This window comes from Benincasa hispida, chromosome 8 (assembly GCF_027475165.1).
Source record: "Benincasa hispida cultivar pf3 chromosome 8, pf3_genome.v1.1, whole genome shotgun sequence".
NCBI classification, from domain to species: Eukaryota; Viridiplantae; Streptophyta; class Magnoliopsida; order Cucurbitales; family Cucurbitaceae; genus Benincasa; species Benincasa hispida.
The window spans coordinates 46,073,056-46,099,900 of NC_143485.1; the positions used below are offsets into that span (position 1 = coordinate 46,073,056).

At 38.3% G+C, this 26,845-nt stretch overlaps 2 protein-coding genes across 4 annotated transcripts; one reads left to right on the forward strand and one right to left on the reverse strand.

Moving 5' to 3' along the window:
• The first annotated feature begins 942 nt into the window (after positions 1–942).
• On the forward strand, positions 943–6,594 carry LOC120069308 (potassium transporter 11-like). Of its 2 annotated transcripts, none has more exons than XM_039021031.2 (9): positions 943–1,428; positions 2,100–2,320; positions 2,513–2,738; positions 3,266–3,511; positions 3,870–3,920; positions 4,010–4,270; positions 4,355–4,522; positions 4,803–5,057; positions 5,488–6,594. In XM_039021031.2, the coding sequence occupies exons 2-9, from the start codon at positions 2,192–2,194 to the stop codon at positions 6,531–6,533; spliced, it is 2,382 nt and encodes a 793-aa protein (XP_038876959.2). In that variant the 5' UTR covers positions 943–1,428; positions 2,100–2,191; the 3' UTR covers positions 6,534–6,594. The 2 variants fall into 2 exon arrangements, with proteins under 2 accessions (XP_038876959.2, XP_038876957.2); XM_039021029.2 differs by having other exon boundaries at positions 1,123–1,428; positions 1,719–2,320.
• Positions 6,595–7,094: 500 nt separating this feature from the next.
• Positions 7,095–26,114, reverse strand: LOC120069306 (kinase superfamily with octicosapeptide/Phox/Bem1p domain-containing protein). 2 transcript variants are annotated; one of them, XM_039021021.2, is made up of 9 exons: positions 25,995–26,114; positions 11,363–14,491; positions 11,193–11,270; positions 10,059–10,211; positions 9,664–9,827; positions 9,421–9,568; positions 9,190–9,312; positions 7,902–7,989; positions 7,095–7,591 (listed from the first exon to the last, which is right to left on the reverse strand). In XM_039021021.2, the coding sequence occupies exons 2-9, from the start codon at positions 14,318–14,320 to the stop codon at positions 7,401–7,403; spliced, it is 3,903 nt and encodes a 1,300-aa protein (XP_038876949.2). In that variant the 5' UTR covers positions 14,321–14,491; positions 25,995–26,114; the 3' UTR covers positions 7,095–7,400. The 2 variants fall into 2 exon arrangements, with proteins under 2 accessions (XP_038876949.2, XP_038876950.2); XM_039021022.2 differs by lacking the exon at positions 7,902–7,989 and having other exon boundaries at positions 25,995–26,112.
• Between the last annotated feature and the right edge of the window lie 731 nt (positions 26,115–26,845).

The window sequence follows — 26,845 nt, forward strand, 5'->3', positions numbered from 1 at the left end:
TAAAGATTCAAAATTATTTCTCGAGTTTCAAATAAATGAATTTTCAATTTTTTTTTTTTTTAACTAATGTTAAAAGTTTATTGAGGCAAAAGAATAACAAATCACTTTTTGTAATAAACTTAGTTATAAAAAAAAGAAAATCACAATCGTTAAATTTCGTTGTTACGGTGTTAAAAGTTTTAATAACTTGTCTTTAGTTTTAATTTGGCCTATAAAATTTCAAAAATTTTAATTTAGTTTCTACGGTTCACTTAAACTTCACAAATTGTCCTTACACATGGCCACATCATATAAAGAATTTTTTTCTATGTACCCATTTTCTATTTGAATAATTGTGGTAGTTGATTTAATTTTATAAGAATTAATTAATTAATTGTGTTATTATTTCAATTATATTGAAGGAACTGTTTTTAAATATAAAAAAAATAAATTAAAATATTTACAAAATATAGCAAAATTTTAGAACTATCAATGATAAATGTTGATAGATACGGATAGACTTCCATCAGTGTCTATCAGTGACATTGATAGACATTAATAGAAGTCTATCAGTGTCTATCAACGTCTATCTTTGATAGTTCTAAAATTTTACTATATCTTATTAACATTTTTACTATTTGAAGTAATTTGCCTATATTGAACTATATTTATGTCAGCATAAATCAATAATTTTATTATTTAATAAAAAGGTTAAGATAATTATTACGTCAAAATGGACATACTTCAACTGATATGGTATTTATACTATCAACTTTGAAGTCAGATTCGATTCTCTCATTCCATTCTAGAGAAGAAGATTATGTCAATTACCGCTATGTTAAATTGACTCTGGCGTAAAACTTCAAATAATAGTATAAGTTTCATGTTTACATTCAATTTTTAGGTTGGGTTGAATTTATGTGACGATGATATAATCTAAAACGAATTCAAATACAAATTTTCATTCCATAGGATGTGAACTTTAATATACATAAGCAATTATGATTGAATGAGATGTTGAAAATATTAAGAAATTGACTACGCGCCTACTAAACTTTATCCAAAAATAAGACAAAACAAAAAATAAAATAATGAGTGCAATGCCACAAAAGAATAAAGCTTTTGATTCTGTTCAATTCTTTCATCTTCAACCTCTCGATCCGTTCCGACAAGAAACGGATGCTATTGAAACAGAGACTGCCTTTTTCTCTCGTGCAAAGGAAGCCGCCGATTGTGGAGTTTCGACCGAACTCTGGTCATCAGAATCAAACAAACTACACCTCGAGAATTGAAATCACTCGAAACAGTGCAGTACAGAGGAGAGGAGATATCAAATTGGAAACGTTCGTGGAAATTTGTGTCCAATGTGAAGAAAATAAGTTGTAAAACCCCTCGGGAGTTTCACTTTCAACGATGGTGATCCGTCAGTTTCAAAGAAGCCTTTAAGAGGTAAAGTCCTTAGTCCTTCTCATCTCTCGACTTTCTAATGCCATCGTCAAGAAATTCCTTATTTGTCCATTGATGTCTCTGCCATTACAAGACTGATGATCCATTTCAGTACGCTCTTTTTGAACTTGTGAACTTCCAAGTGAAATTACGAACGAAAATTTGGGCGATATTTGCTCATTACACTACGCAATGTACATTATGTTTTATAAATATGTAACGCTCTGTAGATAAATAAATAATCATTTTATTAGCCTCGATTATCATTCAATGTTTTCGTACTGATCAATTAGCCAGCGGCCCAGCGCTGTCGAAGACAATAAATTTGTCACCCTCTTCCGTAGCTACCTCCGGACATTATTGATTTGCAATGTAATAAATAGCCATGTCCAAGTTGATCAAGATCGCGGATCGCGGATGTCATTTTTACTGTATATTCGATTCGCATGGCTGAGTTAAATTCACCTCAGCTTCATTAGTTGTTACCCTGTTGGATTCGGGTTCTTCGAGCTCCAGATCCTTCTGTGTTTTCTTAGTTGAAACTTATCGGTGGGATTCCGTGTTCTTTTTCTACTCAGAGATTGAAAACAAATCGATCGTGAATTTAGTCTGGTTTTCTGCATAGGAACCGGCATCTGGTCGTGGTGCTTTCTCATTACATTTCTCTTTTACAGTCACAGCGTTTTGGAAATACCGTTGAGTTGTTGTAAAAGACGACATACAGAAGTTAATAAGCTTTGAGAAGAAAGGTTCCATATTTTCAAAAATGGCGTCAAGATCCAAAAATGGTGAGGATACTGACGATCAAAATAGTAACATCTGGGTTTTGGATCATCAGATGGACCAGCCAATGGATGAGGAGGCTAGGCAGCTAAGAAATGCGCAGCAGGAAAAGGTTTGTTGCAAATCCCTTCCTCCCACTTAGGGTGTGAATAAAATTTTCCATTTCTTACTCTCTTTTAGTAATAGTTGTGAATTTGAAATGAGATCAGCATATCCAATTGTGTGTGAGTGTGTTGATTGATAAGATCTATGGTTGATGAGTGATTGCTTTTCCTGATGATTTATTGCTCATATTTTCCCTCAGGATCATTCTGTATTTAAAATTCTACAACTTGCATTCCAAAGCCTTGGAATAGTGTATGGAGATTTGGGCACTTCCCCTTTATATGTCTTCTATAACACGTTCCCCGATGGAGTTGAAAATACAGAGGACTTGATAGGAGCTCTATCATTGATTATATACTCTCTAACTCTCATAACCCTTATCAAGTACATATTTATTGTCTGCAAGGCAAATGACAATGGTCAAGGTAATTTGATTCCAACTGTAAGTTACCTCTACTCGAGATCATTTTTGCTGTTGCGCTTGTAAGGATATAATAAAATATGTCTATTCTTACAATTTCTAGGATTTGTTTTTGTTTTCATAGTACCTGTAGGGACGCTCAGCACTCTAGGGTCTCTCTCTCTCTTACATTCTTCAGGGGGCATTATCAATCAATGTTCCTTACAAATGCAATTAAAAATTCTCTCTGTTTGTTTTAGAACGAAGTACTTGTCCTGATAATTTTTTTCCACAGATGGATAAATGAAGAATGCGAGAAACCAAGTTGGGAAGAAAAGACTTTATGAAAGACATTTAAGCATAGATATCATGTTCTTTGGGATAACTTAGTTTATCTATCTTGGAAGTTAGTTATTGATAAGAAAATAAAATTTATTTAGATTCTTTGTAGATGTCTTTCTTCTCATTACTTGAAGAGAGTAACTATATTAAATGTTGTCAAGGTTTCCTATTTGATATTGATGAGGGACTTCTTGCTCTCCCTTGGTGCAGGTGGAACATTTGCTCTATATTCATTGCTAAGCCGTCATGCTAAAATATTAACTATTCCTAACCATGACCTCAGTGATGAGAAGCTTACAACTTATAGTCGTTCTGAGTACCGGGAACAATCATTTGCTGCAAAAACTAAGAGATGGCTGGAAGCACATCACTTTAAGAAACATGTCATTCTTGTTCTCGTTCTTGTTGGCTCCTGCATGGTGATTGGGGATGGAATTCTAACACCTGCCATTTCAGGTACTTGTTTCTAGTTTTTTGGACCTTGAGATGAATTTATGACATCGTATGAAAGGTAGAGTTGGAACTAGATGGAATAGTCATAGCATAGTGACATGTTGGGAGTATTCATGCTCCTTTTAGAAACATCACAATTTCTCAAAGTAGGTTCATGTCCCACCCGAGTATGGCTAGTTCTATGGGTCAATTTTGTAAATATAATAGCTGCTTTGGAAAAGAAGCCCTACGGCACATAAGTGTCACATATTTGGAAGATTTTGATCCACCCCCAATTGTGATAGTACTTCCAATTTTAATATGCTGGCATGAAATTTTGAGATTTAGTTGCATCAAAATGATTGACCTTATTAAATTGCAGTTCTTTCTGCTGTTGGGGGTATCAACGTTGGTCGTGCAAAAATAAGCAATGGTATCTACCTGGTGCTGAAACATTCCTTTGCACTCGCTCTTTCAATATTCTCATTTTTAATAATTCAAGTTCTCATCCCTTGTTTCCAGATGTAGCTGTTCTTGTTGCTATTGTCATACTTATCGTCATGTTTAGCATGCAACGCTATGGCACAGATAAAGTTGGTTGGCTTTTTGCCCCGGTAGTTTTTCTGTGGTTCATCTTAATAGGAGGCATCGGCATATTTAACATCTACAAGTATGATCACAGTGTCCTGAGAGCCTTTTCTCCAGTACATATATATCGGTACTTCAAAAGGGGAGGGAAAGCTGGATGGACATCCCTTGGAGGGATCATGCTTAGTATAACAGGTAGTATTTAGATGTTGCTATTAGTCAAGAATGACAAGTAATCAAGTTGGAATTTCTGACTTCTAATATGAAAATATATTACAGGAACTGAAGCACTTTTTGCAGACCTGTCCCATTTTCCAGTTTCCTCCATTCAAATTGCTTTTACAGTAGTTGTATATCCTTGCCTTCTTTTAGCCTACACTGGGCAGGTTGCCTATCTCATTAAACACCCAAATTATGTTGTCGGTGCCTTCTACCATTCAATCCCAGGTTTGTTCTGATTTTAGTTTATTCATGTTGATTTAGAACTCTCTCTTATCTCTCTCTCTCACACACTCACACAAACACAAAATACCTTCTCGTGCACTGGTAGATTGAATGGAAAAGTTGGGGAAACAGAGTGAGGTAAGCTCATTATTATCATTTTCACAAGTATTTTTAACCTTCTCAAAAGAGTTTTTCGATATCGTTATCTTTCCTCACTAGTGTATATATCTTTCAAGGTGTGAATGTTGCCATGGAACTGAGTATAAGGTATTCATTTCTGCAGAAAGTATATACTGGCCAGTATTTCTTATTGCAACTACCGCGGCTATCGTTGCAAGCCAATCCACCATATCTGCAACTTTTTCATTGGTCAAGCAAGCCCTTGCACTTGGTTGCTTTCCAAGAGTTAAAGTTATTCATACCTCTACGATGTTCCATAATCAGATATATATTCCTGATATTAATTGGATCCTGATGGTCCTTTGCATTGCCGTGACAGCTGGGTTCAAGAATCAAAGCCAAATTGGAAATGCTTCCGGTAAGTCTGACTCTTTTCAACCAGTGGTTTCCATTATAGTAAATATTTTCAAATATTGAAGTCTACGATCATGTATAACTCTTTTGGAGTTATTTTCTTAGTCTACCCTTTTACCAATCCTGTATGAACAATCCAATTTTGAAGGTTATCTTTGTTCCAATTAGACAAACACTTTTGTTGAATTAGTAGATGGAAGCTGTAAACTATACGTATCAGTTCTGTTTGAAACTTCCTAAATGAGAGAACGGGTTCCTTTTCATCATTTTGCTGTTAACCACAGTTCTGTTTGAATCATGAATTACAAATATTTCTTGTAAAATGGTGGATCCTACATAACAAAATAAAACATTTATTGATTACATAGCTGAATATTATTAGGAATACCTACCATGTTGGTTCTAATATTTTTTTATTTTCTCCGTCACAACAGGGACAGCAGTGATTATAGTGATGTTGGTAACCACATTCCTCATGACTTTAATAATGATATTGGTGTGGCACTCCCACTGGATTCTAGTTCTGCTCTTCACTTGCTTATCACTGATTGTGGAGGGTTTCTACTTCTCCTCGGTTATTCAGAAGGTTTATCAAGGTGGGTGGGTTCCCCTGGTTATAGCAGCAGCATTTTTCATCATCATGTACATTTGGCATTATGGTACAGCTAAACGTTATGAGATTGAGATGCACACAAAGGTTTCAATGGCATGGATTCTTAGCCTTGGCCCCAGTTTAGGACTTGTAAGGGTACCTGGGATAGGACTTGTGTACACAGAACTAGCAAGTGGAGTCCCCCACATCTTTTCACACTTCATCACAAACTTACCGGCCATTCATTCTGTTGTGGTTTTTGTGTGTTTGAAGTGTTTGCCTGTCTACACAGTCCCAGAAGAAGAGAGATTTCTAGTAAAACGGATTGGACCTAAGAATTTTCACATGTTTCGGTGTGTAGCTAGATATGGTTACAAAGACCTCCACAAGAGAGATGATGATTTTGAGAAGAAACTCTTTGATAGCCTCTTCTTATTTGTTCGACTCGAGTCGTTGATGGACGGTGGATCTTCAGATTCGGACGTGTCTAGTCTACTTGATGAACAAAATGAAACGGTTTCAGAATGCCCATTGAAAACCATTAATTCAACTTGCTCATCCGTGGAATCAACAGGCCTACAAAGAGCAGATTGGATTGAGCCTGCCAATTCTCCATTGCATCGAAACCAAACCATCATAACACCCAGTCAAGAAAATGCTGAGACTGAGACAGATGAGTTAGAGTTCTTGGTTAGCTGTAGAAATGTTGGAGTTGTACACTTTCTTGGAAATACAGTAATGAAAGCTAGGAGGGACTCCAGCTTCTGCAAAAAGATCGTGATTGATTATATATATACATTTCTTAAAAAGATCTGCAGGGAGAATAGCGTTATGTTCAATATTCCGCATGAGAGTTTACTTAATGTTGGCCAAACATTTTATGTATGACTGTTTAGAATCCGTACGAAGAAATTGATCTCAGTGATTCTTTTTCCTATTGATTTTAAGAGTCTGGTCCATCAAGTTTGCTTATCTACTCATTTTATAAAGATTTTTGTACATGAGACCTTTTCACAGGGATTTATATGATTAATAATCTGTCTCCCACAAACGTATGAAATTTAATATTCTGCTTATGTTGGAGTGTACTAACGCATGAGAAGAATGATGATCGTGATAGAGATGACCATTGCGTCAGGTCTACGATGAAATCGGTCATTCCTAACGTGATATGCGTTAGTGCGCTCTAACATAAGCAAAATAAAAATAAAATAAAAAAAGGTCCAAGCAAGAATTGGACTCAAGGAATGGATTCAATTTACAGTAGTCATACCAATATCCTATGAGTTTCCTTGACACGCAAATGTTATAGGGTCAAGCAAATTATCTTGTGAGATTAATTAAAATGCACGTAAGTTGGTCCGAACACTCGTAGATATCAAAAGAAAAAACAAATTAAAACCTACTAGAAGTTAAACTTTAGAAACGTACAACCAAAATCGTAATAGGTACACTTCAATTGGCTGGTACCGATGTTTTCTTTTTGTATATATTCACTGTGGTCATAAATAATTGACTTTACATGTAAATCAATTCCTCAGGTATCGCACGAACCACAATCTCGCTATTGATTGATGATATCTGAAACCAACCTACAATTCCGTTTATCCAGAGGCAGCCCCTTATTCATATATTTCTAAGTAGTACACTCGCCTTATACTTTAGTCAAACTGAGTACATCCAGATAAATAACTCTTATCCATGCTAACTCAGGAAGCAAAGCAAAGTAGGGTATGTAAAAATCATCAGAGACGATTACTTGGGCGTCTGATTCTGTGGTGATCTTGTCTGGGAAGCCGTAGACATCACACGCAAGCGCCTCGCTATATCTGTGAAAGATGGTCGGGCAACTGGGTCAGGAGACCAGCACTGCTCCATCAGCAATCTCCAGTCAGGGTCGCAGAAGCTTGGGACGGGTGGCCTCAATGTGTTGTTTACTATGCCTCCTGAATAAAGAAGGAAATCATCAAATTCTGATTTGTTCATTTGAGTTGAAAGTAAAACAGAGTAGGGAACACATGAATGCACCGTGAATGTAATTAAGATGTATGAAATTGAGCCTGGGGGGAGGGAATTTTCGGCAACCATTTTATATGCAATACTATGCAATCAAGCTTTTCCAGTTGCATAAACCAAGCAAGCAAGGGAATCCCCAGACCCTTACCATCATTACAAACCAGACAAGAATTTATAAGATTATTACAATCCAAGGAAACATAAAAATAGAGTTTCTTTTTTCATCTTTGTTTTTCACACCTATAATTGCTCCATAGTGCATATTTGCATAAGGTTCCTCTCCAGTAAGGATCTCCCATAGGACAATACCAAAGGAGAATACATCGACCTGCCAAGCAGAAGTGAAAAATCAAAACTACATGGGCAATAGTCATATAATGGGCAGAACTTGTGATAAACGAAACCCTTATTCAACCCACTTTTAGTCATCAAACCAAAAAGGCACTCGGTACTTTTTGCTCTTTAATTATGAGTTGGATTTTCTAAATTGAAATATTGTTTGGAAACTTTTTGTTATTTATTTAAGGAGTTAATAACAGATAAACTTATTTCATCTGCAATTCGGCTTTGAAAAGAGATTGCACATGTGAAAGGTTGGGGGAGAAACCCACGACCCCAAATTATGGCCTATTTTTTTCTTTTAACTTGCTGGTGTGTGGGGATATCTGATCTTTCCTCCTTTTGTAATTCTCTTTTGATAATGAAAGTCCTATTTCTTATCAGAAAGAAGGGGAAATAAAATAAATGAAATATGAAAGGATGCAGTGGTGGCTTATATGGTTGGTGTTGGTGCAAAATCAAGTTGATGTAGGACATTTTTGAGTATTCTGGATAGCTCTTGGCTTTCTTCTTGTATTGCTTGGTTTAAATATTTTGTTTCTCGGGTGGTTCTTTTAATTTAACCACATTCGGCTTTTAGTCAAGTGTTTGGGACTTATTTTATGGTTTTTTTCAGCCTTTATTCTTTGGCTGTTAGGTCAGCTAGCTTCGGTTGAACTAATTAAACAATTTCTTTGGACTAACCAACCAATTCGGTCATGTTTTGTTCCCAGCCTATATAAATACCTGTTCTAAAGAGGGAGGTCATGCCAATGCCATTGAGCCAAGCTCAATTTGGCGAAACTTAAGCTGATGAGTGAAGGTAAATTTAATATTGTATCATCTAAATGGCTGTTGATTTTCTGTAAAAAGACTTCTGATGCATTATAAGAAAATAAATTCCCCCTTTTCTACGTCAGAAATGAAGGCTAAATAAATAAATAAGCTCAACCAAAATAAAGGTACAGAATAATGTAATATCTATCTGAATACCCTACAATCACAACTATAGATAGATAGAAAAGAGGTTAACCTAAAATCGACCATAAAAACAAATAAATAAGAGTTAAAGATTTATTGCATTTGCCTATCGTTTCTGCATCATTTTTATTTATTTTTATCCATAAAACCATCAGCATACATGCTTATTGCTCTATTTACTTGTTCTCTTCTTCAGTAGTGATAGTAAAAAAGAGTCTCGGTATCTTACCTTTTCAGAAACCTTGCTGCTGCTACCATTAAGTAGTTCAGGAGCCATCCACGGAAGGGTACCTCTCACACCACCAGTAACTAAGGTATTCCTTTTTATTTTTGACAAGCCAAAATCTCCAACCTTTATAACAAAACCAACAGAAAAGTAAACAACGCAGGTGAAAAAACTTATAAATCCACCCACCACCAATATAGAAATCCTCTCCAAGTACAGCGGTGGATCAAATACCTTGCAAATCGGCCGAAAAGGATCTTTCAAGTTGACAAGCAAGTTGTCACATTTCAAATCAAAGTGAACAATGTTCTTTGAATGCAGATATTCCATTCCAAATGCTGCATCCATTGCAATAATGAGCCTCTTACGTCGATCCAGGTACCTGGAACACTTGCAACACATGTAAATAATGAGAAGGAATGTAGTTCTCTTGAACAATTCAAGTGCATGCAAGATAACTTGAAACAAAGAGATTACCGATCTTTGCTAATTAAAACATTCCGCAAGGAGCCGTTGACCATGAATTCAGTCACTGTAGCCAGCGTCCCACCTGGTCCATCCTGCACCACACCATAAAAGGCCACCACATTTGGATGGTGAAGCTTTGAAAGAATCTCGGCTTCACGCCAAAACTCTACCGTCTGAAAATTACAAATTCAATGTGTGAAATTAGAGAACCGTGACCAAACAAAAATAATTATGAAATAAAAAGTAGTAAAAAAAGATAATCCTAATTATGATTTAAAACTTGGGACTATATTGTGAGACACTGTCTCCTGCAAAAGACACACTGCCTGCTTGAACACAGTCCAATTTACTACTAGAGAGATCTAATAACCTGTGAGAGATCATTCAAATGTAATTTAACTCACCAATCTTTCTTGCTCTGAGGACCTACAGGTGAAACAACTTTTCTTTATCCGTTTAATTGCTACATCTGTTCCTCGCCACTTCCCGTGATACACTGTACCAAATGTGCCAGAACCCAATTCTCGTTGCTCTTCAAGATCTTCATTCTTAATTATCTGCCAGACCATCCAAAAGACACGGTCAAAAATTTAATGGAGGGATTGTAATGGTAAGGTCTTAAATCCTATGTCTTCCTAAGATCAATAGAAGTACATCAGCTGTCGACTGCAACCCAAAAATAATATCAAAACCAGTTTACCTCCAACAAAACAATTGATAACTCTTAAAAGGTTAGTAAGTGAAGTATAAGAGGATGACACAACAAACAATGCAATCTCTCTCATATATTCCATACTTGCATCAGACTTTTACAATAAAAATTCTTTTGTTTCTCACTTTCTCCCTCTCAAAATATACTATATACATTTTTTAGAAAAAATAGATTATTAACTCTACACAATCCAATCTGTTCTTCGTAATTGGGGAAAAAATAAGAATTTTCAAACCACATTCTTTTTCAAGTTCCCACCAAATGAGGTGACGTAGTAATTGCAAAAGACCAGCTAATGACTAGCAGTCAACAAGGACTCGAACTAACATGAGGTGGGGGAAAAAAATTATCCAGTTCCTCAGGTGCTCAATTTCTTAACTTCTATCTGTCCTTGTGGCAGAAGATTACAACTAGGGAACATCTCATACAATGATTGAAGCAATGACAGAGGCTAAGCTTACAGCAGACCTCAGAAATCCAAAATAAGCTCTTTTTTTCCTTCTTTTTGTCTAAAACAATATTTAGGTTCCCTTTTTCTGCATCAACTTATTAATATTAAATCTCCATAGAGCAACATAGGAAGCAAATATCTGAACTTTTGGGAGAAATCAAAGCTGAAAATCATCATTATTATGCATAGAGGTGAAAATGGCATGATATTGTGTGGGTGGACTCCTCAAATACAGAGAAAGTTAATCAACTCACAACTGTTCAATGCCCCAACTTCATAGTACCAAACAAGAATTAACAGTTGAGTTCAAAAGAAAGGAATATTCATCTTCTACTTAGTTGAATGTTTTTAGTGAATAAACCGTGAGATTTATACCTGCAATGTACTAATATCAAAATCTTCAAGATAAAAATCGAGAGGTACACCAATATCTTGGATATCCAACTTTGCATCCTGAAACAAGAAGATATATGGAAAATGAAGTGAGAAGAAAGCAATAAGTTCGAGGTTTAAATCTTATATGGAAGAATACTATAGGTAAATACCACATTCTCAGCTTGTGGGGATTTAGAGCTAGGTTCATCCAACTGCATGCTTTCGTTGCCCTTGAGCTTTGAAGAATCATATTCTGTATATAGATTCGTGGTGGTGCCGGGTCCAGTGAGCAGACGTGATTCCTGCTGATTGTTGTTGCCAAAATTGATAGGAGAGTCTCTTTGATAAATGGCACCTACATCTGAATTTAAAAGGGGATACCTGTTCATGGTTCCCCCTTCTTCAACGTTTCCAAGAGATGAAGAGAAGCCTGGGTGGTCTTGATCCATAAGCGAAACATCTCTTCCAACAAACTCCTCCTGAGCCAAGTTTCTAAAGTATGACCAACGCTTAGGCTCGTGATTCTCCACATTCACGCTCAAGCCAGCTCCATTACCATGCAATGGATTAATACCAGAAATGTTTTCAGAGTTTCTGGCCTTCGAGAATATATCAGAAAGGAAATCACGAGGAAAGCGGTCATTAATATCAATAAGAATGTCCCCATGCTCTGAAGTGCCAATACCAACTCCAGGCTCTACTTGAGTAACATTCTTGCCAGGGTTCTCTGTCAATGATGACGGCTCTGCTTGCTCTTGAGTTTCATTTCCATGGTTCTTATGTGTACTTCCATCAATCCAGCCTGATTCTAGTGGTCCCATTAAAGATTCCTCCTTATGCTTATCGTAAACTTCTTCACTCGCCGTAAGATGAGCCAAACCTTCTGCTTCCTTCCTACAGGCAGATGGACTTTTAATATTGGACATATCACTGACTTCAGACCCATCATGCTCACCTGAAATATTCGTTGTTTTACTATTTTTATCTGCTGATGTTTTGTACTTTTCCAATGGCTCCAATCCATCTTCTATAGTTTGATGATTTCCACGTGGTAACTTTGACGATGAAACAAATTGCTCAGACTGCAAAGTCCCATTCCCATCCAGCAATGTTTCAGCTGATTCAATAATTGTCTGAGAATAATCAGAGTTTCCCTGAGTTCTCAGAAACTGAGAGCCAAAGGAATCATCAGACTTGGATAAACGGTTCAATTCAGCCTGCTCTCTTGGAATCCTTTCAGAATGAAAAACACGCTGAGGTAAAATTGGTTCAAGGTAGCTAAACCCCGTTTCATCAGCCTCAGAGGCACCAAACCCAGAAGTTGGAAGTCCATCGGAAGAAAATTTATCATCTTCAGTTCTCTTGTTCCCTTCATTACTTGCTTCCAAGGGCACTGATTCTGAAGCAGGATCTTGAAGCTTGTTGCTTTTCATGAGCATTAAACTTGATCCTACATCTGTGTCTGAATTAATTACTTGCATTCCTTTTGAGTTATAGTTCAAAACAGAAGCATCATTTAGGTTTGATGAAACTACACGTTCGTGTTCAAAATTTTGACTTTCATTTGTTTCATCAATCTTAGGGAGCGAGCTTTCCCTTTTCATTTGTGCATCCTTAAATGATACCTCCTTCTCCAATGATTGAATTTCATCAGGTTCACTCAGCTTTGAAGTTGAGGTCTCTGTAATTTTCCCATCCTTTAACGATGCATCTGAATCTTGTGTGCGAAAACCACTGACAGGATAGTCTGTAGCCAATACACTATGTTGATTCACATACCCTTCGATGGGCATTGAAGGTACATTTTCTACAGGTGTTGTGTTGGTATTAAGAACGTAATCATGTTGTGACTGAATAGATGAAGAGACTGACGTCTTTCCAGTTTTTTCAGGAAAGCTCTGCATGGGGTGGAAAGAAGAGAGTTGGGAAGGCCCAAGTTCACCTTGCTGCAACTTTTGTCCTGACGACGGCTGCAAACTGGACTTAAAACCACTGGATGAATTTGTCCAAATGGTCTGAGAAGATTGAGAAAATGAAGGTGCAGCAATGGTCAAAGATGACTTCATGTTATCAGACAATTCTGGTGCAACTTGACCACTCTCTGATCCAACATTAAGGGCAAGTAACTCATCCAAATTGTTTCCTGATGTATGAGCCAAGGGCGTTGAGTTTCTTCTAGAACTGAAGTCCATACCATTTACAGCAATTACATATTCAATCTCTGAACCACCCTCTGCACTCCCTACACCAATTTGAGAATCCTCCAAATCAGAAATAGAAAACAAGAACATTCTCGGCTTTGTTGAGCCCCCATTTTCTGGTACATTACACTCCTCCATCATGTTCTGCAAATCCTCATCACAAGATACAGAAACCAATGCATCAAGATCCTCACCAGGTAGCTGATATTTAATAGTGTGAACTTGATCGTAAATTGTTGATGTTTTCTGCAGCAGGTTTGGCCAAGAAATATCCTTGGTTATACGGATAATACGTGTTTCACCCCCAACATATCGAAGTTTACCATCACTAGGGCGAGGCATGACTTTACCACCAAAACTGCACAGGAATTTCACCTTTCTTGATGAGCTATCAGATGCTCCTGAAGATGTAAAACCATGAAGCCGACTGACGTCATTTCTTGATGAGGCTCTTGGAACAAACCTCATTGAATTATATGAACTTTTTTCTTCATGTGACGAACCCCCTCTTTCAAAATGTTGGACGTGATCTTTTTCTACAGGGTTGAGCATGGCAATGTTAGATCCACTCTCTGAACTTGCATGGGGAATTCCGAGAATGCCTTTTAAATCCATGTACCCAGTTGAAACACCTGGGTCGGGACTATTGGTGGGAATAAAGTGATGCTTGGCATTCACCCTTTCTCGCATAAATTCAAGTGCAAATTCCTCGCCAGTTTGAATGGAGTAGTTGTGGCCAGGACTAGCTACAACTAACATATTATATTCAGGGGGTCGAATGTTAGTGCTAATGTTGCTCGATGGATCATGGAAAGATCTTTGATTTGTAGATCCAAGTCCCTGATTTCTTGCATCCATATTAGTAAGTCGAACTTGTTCATAATTACTCTGTTGATCTAGGATGCCTCTTTTCACATTTCTTTCCATCTAGTTAGACTTGATGGTGACAAACTCAACCGAAAATGCCATGAATAAGACACACTGCAGTACCAGCAAAAGCATGCACTTAAAGTAGCAGAAAGCTTCAGCTTTCAGATGATCATCTTGCAGATGGTAATCTTGTCCAGCAATGGAGAGCTTTAGCACTCAACTGAAAACCTGGGATTCATGTATTCAAAAGTTAGAAAAAGGTATGGTGGGAAAATCAACGACTAGAGAAAATAGAGGACAATCGAAAATCAGCTTCCTTGATTCATACCAGAGAGCCATGCCCTAGATTTATATGGCTTTACTGAAAGAATAACTAATGTCAATATTTATTGTTCAATAGTTATTTTCTTACTCTGTATCTTAATAGTATAAATAATATAGTGAAGAAAAAAATATTATCTGATCAGTGTTTTATCTTAACTATGTTATTTCTACATACTATAGATGTGTTTGTAATTCAGTCACCACCATTGTACAATGACAATCGTGATAGACATTGCACTGCAATATACTAGTGTACATCATATAAGCAATAGCTCAAGAATGCTGAAGGGACATTCAGGAATACTGCTGAACTTTCCTTAGCATCCAAAATGCTAGTGCCATTTTGGTGAGTGAAATGGTGAGTTTCATACTTATCCTTAACAGGGATCGAGCTCCTGGCTCCGTAGTTTAAGTGATGCGAATACGAAATGCAGAATCAAAGTGTTCAGTGAGCATCAACAATGCTACTAAGGTGCATTTTAGGGTAAAATTGAACTGTCCCAAGTTTAGAAGGGAAATGTTAGGTATCCACTTCCCCTGCACAAGAAACACAAGCACAAACACACCCGAAATGAACACCCAACGCCAGAAAACAGGGTATAAGCTCACCCTGATACAATATATTGAGGATATAAATGAGGATAACAATGAAATAGTCTTAAGGCAGAACTATAAAGAACAACGATCACAAAACAACTCGAAACACACAGAAGCTCACTCGGCTATTCGAGAGGCCATCTCTCACATAGAACCTTCACCAAAAAGCATTCCCCCTTCCTTCCTCAGGTCATTCCTTCAAATAGGCCCTGGTTGGTCCCCATTGCTTCCCATACCATGCCTCCAACGGTATTACTGGTTCCCTGTTCCTTTCCCTGGTCGGTCCCCTCCTCTCTTCCAACTTCTCTTCTTCCCATTTTTCCCTTCCTTTTCTTCCTTTCGTAAACCTTCATTATTGGAGGTTTTACATCACCCCCAATCTAAAAATTCACCTTGTCCTCAAGGTGAGCATCTAGAAATTATTGCTTCATCATGTCCACAACTTCTCATGTTGCTTCATCCTCTGGCTGTCGTGCCCACTTGATTAACCATTCTTGGCACTTCTCGTCAGCCTTCCATCTCACTCCAATGACTTGTTTTGGCATCGCATTCCATTCAACCTCATCTCTCAGTACGGGTGGTTCTGGTTGTATGGTTGTCTCGTCCATAACGGCCCTCTTTAATTGAGAGACATGGAAGACATTATGAATAGATGTTGTTGGCAAGAGCGCCAATCGGTAGGCCACGCCATGGATCCCACTTTCTCAATGATTTCGTGAGGCCCAAAGAAACGAGGAGACAGCTTTTCACATCTCTTTCTTGCTAGGGACTTCTGCCGATATGGTCGAATCTTGAGATAGACCAAATCCCTAACTTCATACTCCACTTCTCTTCGTTTTCGATTAGCATATTTACCCATTCTGTTTTGTGCCAACACCGACTGATTCTTCAATTTCAATAATGCTTCATCCCGTTCGATTAATTGTTGTTCAAGAGTGCAGTGTGGTGTCTTCCTATAGTCATATGCAATAATTTGGGGAGGAGTCCGTCCAAACACGATGCCAAATGGTGTGGTGTTGATCATGATGTGGAAGTTTGTGTTGCACCATAGTTCAACCCATGCCAGCCATTTTCTCCCATTTCTTTGGTTGTTCGTTACAAAAACACCTTAGATATGTTTCCAAACATTTGTTTACTATCTCTATCCGCCCATCCGTTTGGGGGTGAAATGCAATACTCTTGCTTAACTTCGTACCTTGAATTGCAAACAATTCATTCCAAATTAAGCTGACAAAAATTTTATCTCAGTCTGAAACGATGGAGCGTGGAAATCCATGATGCTTCACCACTTCCCTTATGAATTCTGTTGCAACCTGCTTGGCGGAGAAGGGGTGACTCAAAGCTATGAAATGGCTATACTTGCTCAGCCTGTCCATCACAACCATAATTACATCTTTCCCAGTTGATTTGGAAAAACTTCAATGAAATCCATTGATATATCGTCCCATACTCTCTGGAATAGGTAGGGGTTGTGGTAATCCAGTCAGAGCTAACGCCTCCACCTTATTCTTCTGGCAAATTATGCACTTCTCTACATATTCCTGGACATCTTTTTTTTCATGTTGTGCCAATATAATTCGCCAATCATCCTCTTATAGGTTCTCAAGTAGCCTGAATGGGCCCCCATTACTAAGTCGTGAAAGGTGTGTAACGGCTGACGATTTTGGAAGTACTAACCTGTTTTTGTACAACAACCTCCCCTACTCCAGCGAGTATCTAGGATGACTGTCGCATCTTGCTTCAGCTCCTCTGTTAACTTTGCAAAGCTGAGTCTCTTCCCTTATTTCTTGTTGGATTAACTCCACGTCTATGATATGATGTGTTGAGAACATATTTAATCCTACCTTTTCTTTGGCCCCCTGTTCCATTGACTCTGTTTTTCTTGAAAGCGCATCCACGGCTTTGTTATTGAGGCTCGATTGATTTAAAATTTCGAAGTCATATCCCATCAACTTTGTCAACCAACGTTGGAAGTCAAGTTGCACTTCCCTCTATTCCAGAAGATACTTCAGTGCTCGTTGATCAGAGAGGATTGTGGATCTTCACCCCAATAAATAATGTCTCCACTTTTGCACTGCCAGGACAACCGCCGTGAGCTCTCTTTCATACACTGATTTGGCTTGTGCACAAGCTGATAGTGTCTGACTAAAGTAGGCTATTGGTCGATGGTCTTGGCTTAACACTGCCCCTAATCCTGTTCCCGAGGCATCAGTCTCAATCACGAATGATTTGTAGAAATTTGGTAAGCATAGTACTGGTGATGTCGTCATAAACCTTCTTCAAGGCTTCAAATGCCTTTTCTACTTCATCGTTCCACTTGAAGGCATTCTCTTATGTAGTTGCTGATGTAAAGGTTGGGCAATCTACCCGCAATTTTCAATACCCGGTTAATCCCAGGAACCCTCGAAGTTCCCTTTGATTCTTCGGCCTATTCCACTCCAGCATTGCTTGTATTTTCTCCTTTTTTGCTTCTACCCCTTGCTCTGAGATCCAATGCCCAAGATATTGTATCTTCTTTGGTGCGAAACCAAGAATCTAATATTTTGAATCAATGAATCTCCTCTCAAAATGAGGGAAGAGGCTTTATTTATAGAGGAAGATTACAAGTTTGTTCAAAACTAACAAACTAACTATAGCTAATTAAAGAAGTAAATCTTCTAGTTACATCAAATCCTAACAAACAAACTATAGTTAAAGTCAAAACTCAAATCCTAACAAACTAACTATAGTTAAAGTCAAAACTAACAAACTAACTATAGCTAATTAAAGAAGTAAATCTTCTAGTTACATCAAATCCACCCCCTCAAGATTGGACTCGTCCGCGAGGCAATTAGGATGCTAAATGGAAGCTGTCCGGAGCAAAATAAGGCTTCAAGTCAGCCATGTTGAATACTGGATTGATGTGCAAATCTGTTGGTAATTCAATGCGGTATGCATTGGTGCCATATTTCTCTAATACTTGAAATGGTCCAAGTTGTCTATCTTTCAATTTGTTGTACGTACAAGTAGGAAATCGAGCTTTGCGTAGATGGATCATTACTAGGTCTCCTACCTCAAAATTAACTTCTCTTCTAGACTTGTCTCTAGCTTCTTTGTAAGACAAGGTAGTTTTCTTCAAATGATCATGGACTTCTTAATGAAGCTTTTGAATTCTTTCAGCCATACTTTCAGCCTCAATGCTAACATCCACTATAGAAGGCAAGTTAACAAGGTCAAAATTTAGTCTTGGAGTTCTGGTGTATACAACTTCAAAAGGGCATCTTCTTGTTGATCTACTCTTCATATTATTAAAGGCAAACTCTACTTGGGCAAGGGACAAATCCCATTGTTTCGGTTTTGAGTTACTTAGACAACGTATAAGATTTCCCAATGTTCTGTTGGTAACTTCTGTTTGCCCATCAGTTTGAGGGTGTGAGATAGTGCTAAATTTCAATGTTGTATCAAATTTCTTCCATAGTATACGCTAAAAATGGCTAAGGAATTTGACGTCCCTATCAGATACAATGGACTTGGGCATTCCATGAAGTCGAACAATCTATTTAAAGAAGAGATTGGCTATATAAACTGCATCATTTGTCTTTTTGCAAGCAAGAAAATGAGTCATTTTACTGAAACAGTCCACTATCACCATTAATGCATCATACCCCCGTTGGAATTTTGGAAGACCAAGTACAAAGTCAGTTGATAAGTCTTCCCAAATAGTTGTGGGAATAGGTAATGGTGAATATAGACCCGCATTAGTGCTTGTGCCTTTTGCTTTTTGACAAATAGAACATCTCTTAACAAAGTTATTTGTGTCCTTCCGAATTTGTGGCCAATAAAAACGAGCAATCACTAGTTCAAAAGTTTTATTTTGACCAAAATGTCCAGCCAATCCTCCCGAGTGTGCTTCTTTTAGAAGAGCTTCTCGAAGGGAAGCGTGTGAAATACACAATTGCTCTCCCTTGAATAAGAAACCATCCACTATATGAAAATCATTAGTCTTTATAAAGTGGATGCAATTATACCATATCTCAGCAAAATCAAAATCTTCTTTATATAAGCATGGAAGATGAGAGAAAGCAGTTACTTCGGCGGCTAAAATAGTAAGGAGAGAATTCTTTCAACTTAGAGGATCGGCTACTTTATTCTCCTTGCCTGATTGGTGTTTGATCACAAAGTCAGACCTTTGAATGAAGGAAATCCCCCATGCGTGCATATGACTGATATTCTTTTGAGATTATAGGTACTTCAATGAAAAGTGATCCGTCAACAAGAGAAATTCTTTAGAAAGAAGATAGTGCTCTCATTGTTTCAAAGCTCTAACAAGGGCATACAATTCTTGTTCATAAGTACTCCAGTTCTATCTTGAGTTATTGAGTTTTTCACTAAAGAACTCAATAGGGTGCCCTTGTTGTGATAATACACCTCCAATGCCCACTCCACAGGCATCCACGGCTACTTCAAATGGTAAAGAGAAGTCTGGTAGCTTAAGAACAGGACTAGAACTCAACTTTCCTTTGATACACTCAAAGCTACTATGTTGTTTCTCTCCCCAATGGAAACTACCTTTCTTTAGACAATTAGTAATAAGTGCTACGATAGAGCTGAAATTCTTGATAAATTTTCTGTAAAATGAAGCCAAACCAAGGAAGGCTTGAATGTCTTTTACTGAGCATGGAGTTGGCCATCGGGTAATAGCTTCAATCTTCTTTGGGTCAACTTTAATTTGATTGTGACCAATTAAGAAGCCAAGAAATGTAATTTCCTTTACTAGAAAAAGACATTTCTTATGATTAATATAGAGTTTGTCGGTTGTTAATGCTTGAAAAAGGCTTCGAAGGTGCTGTAAATGCTCCTCAATGTTCCTGCTATACACCAAAATATCGTCAAAATACACTACGATAAATTTGTTAAGGAAAGGATGGAGTACTTGATTCATGAGTCTCATGAAAGTGCTTGGAGCATTTGATAGCCCAAAGGGCATGACTAGCCATTCGAACAATCCTTCATTGGTCTTGAAAGCCATCTTCCATTCATCACCCGGTCGTATTCTTATTTGGTGGTATCCACTCTTCAAATCCACCTTAGAAAAGATCAATGATCCTCCAAGTTGGTCAAGTAGATCACTTATACGAGGGATTGGAAAACGGTATTTTACGGTGATGCGATTAATGGCTCTACTTTCATCAAAGTTTTGCCACTAATTGTTATAAACAAGTGGTGGTTGTCTTCCTTTTTCACCTTTACGCCTTTATCATTCTTCTTATTTAGTGGAAGTAAGACCACTTTCTTGCCCATCGAATTAAACTCGTATGTATTCTCTCTCCCCTTATGTAAGGTTCGAGTATCATATTGCCATGGTCTCCCTAATTATATGTGACATACATCCATTTCTAATACATCCCATACTATTTGGTCCTTGTAGCTATTACCAATTGAAAAGGGAATGGTGCAAATTTCACTTACTTGTGCCTCGCCACCTTTCTTTACCCATGCTATCTTGTATGGGTTTGGATGAGTCTCCACTTTGAGATTTAGAGCCGCCACTAGCTTTTTGGAGACAAAATTCACACTACTTCCACTGTCTATGATGACATTGCATACCTTGTTATTGATTGTACACCTTGTTTTGAAAAGACAGTGCCTTTGGGGGTTCAAATCCTCTTTAGGAGTGATTAACATTCTTTGGAGAACACAAGAGAGTCTATCTCTGTCATCCGGTTCAATGAACTCGGCTTCCTCATCTTCTTCTTCACTGTTTTCAGCCATCATTTCTTCTTCCTCTTCTATGTAAGCTACTGTTTTTCGTTGAGATAGATGACCAACTTGGCCACATCGAAAGCATTTGCCCAAAGAAGGCCTATTGTAGGGATTTTAAGCTCTCTTCTTGAATGTGGTCTCGGTCTTCTTCTCTTCACTTCCTTCTTGATTTTCCTTATCTTTGTCTTTGGTCAAGGCTGGTGGATTTGGAGGATTTGGTGCTTTACTTGCAGCACTAACCCTTTTGCTTGTGGAGGCTTCCCAAGCGAATCTTCTTGATGAATTCTGACTCGGATTTCGTTCATCTCCTCCATGGTTTCAGCAAAAAAGATAGCTTCAGTAAAAGAGTGGAAAGGTTGTAGTTTTACCTTTTATTTGATATCCATGCGTAGACATCCAATAAACCTTGCAATCAAATGTTGCTCACCCTCCATAAGGTTTGTTCTTGCTCCTAGTCAATAGAATTCTTCAATGTAATCAGCCACTGATCGTCCTCCTTGTCTACAATTTTGATATTGACTATACAAGATTTGTTCATAATCAGGAGGTAGAAAGCGTTCCTTCATTAACCCTTTCATCTTCTCCCACGAATGAATTGGTCTTCTGCCAATTCTTCTCCGATTGATCTCAAGTTGATCCCACCAAGCCGAGGCGCCAGCTTTTAACTTTAATGCCACGAGATGCACTTTCTTGTGCTTGGGAGTATGTGGAAAAAATTTTGTGTTCTTGATCCAATCAAGAAATGCTTCAATGTCTCGCTTCCCATCGTAACTTGGCAAGTCAATTTTCATCTTGAAATCATTGTCCACACGTCTCTCGCCCCTTCCTCTTCTTGGCACAAAGAATTCTTCTTCTTGATCATATTCACTAGATGAATCCCAATCTTGGTTTTCTTGATATCTTTCTTGGCCAATTGGTTGTCTTCTTAGATTTTCATGGTGTTGTCTTTGAATTCTTGGATGTCTTTCTTGAAATATTTCTTGCTGGTTTTGGCCATTTCTTGCCCATCCGTCGCCTCTTCTTCCTCTTCCTCCCCATTCTTGAACAATTGGTTGAATATTCTCTTGATTTTGAGGTGCGGTTGCAAGCATTTCAACTCTTCTAGCAAGGGTTTCCATGCTTTCTTGAAGGTTTGTTAAGGTGCCATGAATTCCCTCCAATGAGTTCTCAACGGACAGCAAGCGTCGAGTTGAGGTTCTTGGAGAGAGGGTGGGAGTATCTTCCACCTCTTGTTCTTGCCCGTGAACATCTCCTTCAATTGGTTGATGGGCTCTCCTTCCCGCCATCGGTTCCAAATCTTGGAGTGCTCTGATACCAATTTTGGTGTGAAACCAAGAATCTAATATTTTGAATCAATGAATCTCCTCTCAAAATGAGGGAAGGAGCTTTATTTATAGAGGAGTTTGTTCAAAACTAACAAACTAACTATAGTTAATTAAAGAAGTAAATCTTCTAGTTACATCAAATCCTAACAAACTAACTATAGTTAAAGTCAAAACTAACAAACCAACTATAGCTAATTAAAGAAGTAAATCTTCTAGTTACATCATTCTTTTGCCCGAACGTGCACTTCTTCTCATTTACAAACAATTGGTTTTCCTTGAGCACTCCAAAAACCATGCCTAGATGCTTCACATGTGTGTCCCAATCTGGACTATATACTAAGATGCTGTCGAAGAAGACTAACACACACCTCTGAAGGAAAGGTTTGAAGATCTGGTTCATCAAATATTGGAATGTCGCTAGGGCATTTGTTAAGCCAAAGGCATCGCTAGGAACTCTTAGTGCCCTTCATGTGTTCTGAATGCTGTTTTAGCAATGTCTTCTTCCCTCACTCGAATCTGATGGTAGCTTGATCTTAGATCTAGCTTCGAATAAACTGTTGAGCCATGTAGTTCATCTAGCAATTCTTCAGTGACAGGAATGGGAAATTTGTCAGGTAAAGTTACCTTATTCAGTCTCCTATAGTCCACACAAAACCTCCACCCTCCACCTTTCTTCCTTACTAATAACACTGGACTAGAAAATGGGCTATTGCTGGTCCGAATAATCCCTGTGGTCAACATGTCATCAACTAACCGTTCAATTTCCTCCTTCTGAATATGGGCGTACTTATAGGGTCGAACGTTAATCGAGTCCTGACCTTCTCTCAAAGTAATTCGATGATCTACTCTCCTCTTGAGGGGTAACCCTGTCGGAATTTGAAACAACACTTTGAACTCTTCCATTAACTCCCACACATCTCTGTCCAAAACCTCGTGTTCCCTTGTTTCTTCTCCGGTATCTGTCTCATTAACTTCAACTTCTAATTTCTTAAATTCTATCAAAAATCCCTTATCATCTTCCTCCCAGGTCTATGTCAACATTTTCAAACTTATCTCCACTCGGGTCAACGAGGACTCTTCTCTGATGATTACTTTTGTTTCACCCTTCGTGAAGGTCATCGTCATCCTAGGCTAATCCACTCCCATGTGTCCCATCGAATGCAACCATAACAACCCTAGAATCACATCGACATTCTCCATGTCCAACGGTAAGAAATCCGCAGTAACCGTAATTGAGGGCAAGATGATACTGATTGCCTTGCAAACTTCTTTCCCCCTCATTATCGTGTCGTTACCGATGACTACCCTATAATTTGAAGTCTCCGTCGACGGTAATTCAAGTTGAGTTACTATCTTCTGGTGGATGAAATTGTGGGTGGCGTTACAATCAATCATTACCACTACCTCGACCCCCTTTAAAATTCCTTTCACCTTCATCGTCCCAAGCGTTGAGAACCCCATAACAATACGTAACGCTAATTCCACGTTTTCCACCTCTTCGTTTTCTTTGTCTCTAACTTCTTCGATTTCACAAGCCCCCTATGTCTCTCCAACGTCTTCTCTTGCAATCAACAACATCAGCTCCCGCTTCTCCTTCGCCTTACACCGATGACTAACAAAAAAAAATTTCATCACAACAGTAGAACAACCCTTTATCCCTTCGCGATTGATACTCCACGTCAGATAATCGCTTCAATGGTGGGTTTCATTTTACCCCCTCTCTCTGTTATCATCACGCTCTTCACCATTCCCGTTTCTTGATATCGGGCTCCACTCTTTTGACTCCTCCCTTCTGTGGGCTTATAGAGCCCCATATGGGCCTGACTAACACTTGTGCCTCCTTTCTTCATTTCATCCACAGACCATTGGATCATCAGGTTGCGATCCTCTATTAGTTGGGCTTCACGGATATACTCCTCCAAGCCCACGAGCCTTCGACTAATCACCTCCGTCTTGATCGTTGGATGGAGCCCATTAAGGAAAGCGGCCTTTAATACATTTTCCGCCACCTCCAGTATCAGAGTTGTTGCTATCTCAAACCTCTTCCAGTAATCAGCTACCATGGTTTCCATCCTCAAGTTCCATAGTCGCGATAAAAGGGTCCCTTCTATGGATCTCGAAAACGATCCTATAATCGTTCTTTGAATCCCTCCCAACTTTCGAACTTCCGCTGGTTATTAGCCCAGCGATACCCGTCAACCTCATCTTGCACAAAGCTGATTACAGATACTCAGATCTTTTCCTCATCAGTTAGCTTGTGCATTTCAAAGTATCTCCCGGTCCAAAACTTCCACGCATCCACGTTTTCCCCGTTGAACACTGGCATCTCAATTTTTTTGTACCTCCCTTTTTTGGAGCTAACAACCAACTCCTTCATCCGAGAGGACTCTCCCTCACTGCTTCCTGATTTCTTCTCCCCCGAACTCTCATTAGGCACCGGGTTAGTCTCTTTTCCTTTACCTGTCGAAGCTCCTTCATATCTCCTAAGAGTTGCTCCAGGGTCTTGTTCATGGCGAATAGCATTTCTTTAATACTCTACATATCTTTCTCAGTTCCCTCCATTCGATCCTCTAGTTGTTTCTTAGCCATCGCGCGTGTTCTTCCCAAATTTGAACGTGCTTTGATACCAAATTTAGGTATTCACTTCCCCTACACAAGAAACACAAGCACAAACACACCCGAAATGGACACCCAACACCATAAAATAGGGTATTAAGCTCACCCCGATGCAATATATTGAGGATATAAACAAGGATAACAATGAAATAGTCTTAAGGCATAATTATAAAGAACAACGATCACAAAACAACTTGAAACGCAGAGAAGCTCGCTCGGCTATTCGAGAGGTCGTCTCTCCCATGGAACCTTCACCAAAAAACATTCCCCCTTCCTTCCTCGGGTCATTCCTTCGAATAGGCCCTCACTGGTCCCCACCACTGGCTTCCCATACCGCGCCCCCCTACACACCTCCAACGGTATTACTGGTCCCCCCTTCCTTTCCCTGGCTGGTCCCCTCCTCTCCTCCAACTTCCCTTCTTCCCATTTTTCCCTTCCCTTTCTTCCTTTCGTAAACCTCGGTTATTGGATGTCTTACAGGAAAAGGATGTAGTTTAGCTACTGAACGGAGGTTCCATTTTCCTACCATCCTGCTGTCTTCACCTCGAGTGGAATTATATTCGTCTCCGATGAATTTATTTATATAAGAGAACTCTAACAATAAGATTTTTCTCGGTATTAAATTGGGTAGTCTGTTAATGAGCAATAAGATGCATGAAAGGAAAACTCAAGATTTGCCCATTCGAATCATTAGAAGAAACTGTAACAGTAATATACGGAAGAACAATATACATTAGACCAAGTAAGCCTTCAGCCCCAAATAACCAATCAAGCAAAAACCTGAACGAAAACCCAATTAAGTAGGATAATAAGATATTCCCAAAGCTGGCCGACCCTAGCACAGACTGCATAACATCATCCGTCTCATCCAACACCCGGAATACACATAAAATAGACTCGATTCTTCAACTGATAGCTATCAACCAGCTTAATCGACCCAACAAATGTATCAAATAGTAACATCATGTCGAATCGCATGTTGAACTAAAGAACCGAACATCATAAATGGAATCACAAATCAGAATAAGAAAAATTAATTAGTTTTCTTCCAAAAGGATCAAACTGACGTTTTCAGTCATGAGCAACGAGCGGGAAGAAGGAAAAAAAACGTCGTTTCGAGAACTTACCTGCAGATCCCAAAACAACTGAGAGATTTGAAATTTGCTGCAAAACGAGAAGGTCTGGTCTAAGTGGGTGTCGTCTTTGTACTTTATCTTCCCAAAGCTCAAAGCCTCGACTTTCTAATTAGCCTATTTTCTAGTTTTACTTTTACATAATTAGATTTTGGGAAATTTACCGTGAAAAAATAACGTAATCTTCTTTTACGATTACATCTCTAAATTTTTTATTTTTTTTAAATTATGTGATTTGTTATATTACACCTATACTGAACTTTTCAAGTAGTTATATTATGAGGATGCTCGAATTTTTTAAATATATTTAAATGTTTTTTATCTTTTGAATCGACAATAATGCATGTGTGGAATAAAGTGTACAATACTTTAACATTAATGTTAAACTTCGGATAAAAAACATGCATCAGATTTTCTCGTGACAAAAAGACATGCACATCGATGTGGAATTCGTCATACAAGCAATGTACAAATCAGGGAGCAAACGGGTGGAACAAGTTAAGAGTTTGTGAGTGGATAATAGACTTACCTTCCCTGGAGTTATAATTACGTATTTAGGAGTGGTTGACTTAAGTTGTCCCGATAGGGTTTTGAAAGTAGCTTTGGGATAATCTTTCATCTCACCAAATCAAGGTGAGTGTCCCGTGTCATGGTTGGCGATCCTCCTTCTTATAGCATCAAAAATGTGTTATCTCACTTAGCTCAATTCAAGATTATTTCTTAGTTTTAAGTGTTTATTTAATGATTTTATAGGTATCGTGCATCAAAGAGGTATAACCGAGCATTAAGAACGAGATGAAGCTAAAACATACAAAAATGGAACTCAAATACATCAACCGATAAAA

Bases quoted from the DNA above. Each gene is read 5' to 3' on its own strand.
- LOC120069308 (XM_039021031.2), top strand. From the start codon at position 2,192: ATGGCGTCAAGATCCAAAAATGGTGAGGATACTGACGATCAAAATAGT. The intron at 2,739-3,265 runs GTAATTTGATTC...CCCTTGGTGCAG, and splicing joins GGCAAATGACAATGGTCAAG to GTGGAACATTTGCTCTATAT. The intron at 4,523-4,802 runs GTTTGTTCTGAT...TCATTTCTGCAG, and splicing joins CTTCTACCATTCAATCCCAG to AAAGTATATACTGGCCAGTA.
- LOC120069306 (XM_039021021.2), bottom strand. From the start codon at position 14,320: ATGGAAAGAAATGTGAAAAGAGGCATCCTAGATCAACAGAGTAATTAT. The intron at 9,828-10,058 runs GTGAGTTAAATT...TGTAATTTTCAG, and splicing joins CCTCAGAGCAAGAAAGATTG to ACGGTAGAGTTTTGGCGTGA. The intron at 7,592-7,901 runs GTGTGAAAAACA...TTCTTTATTCAG, and splicing joins GCACTATGGAGCAATTATAG to GAGGCATAGTAAACAACACA.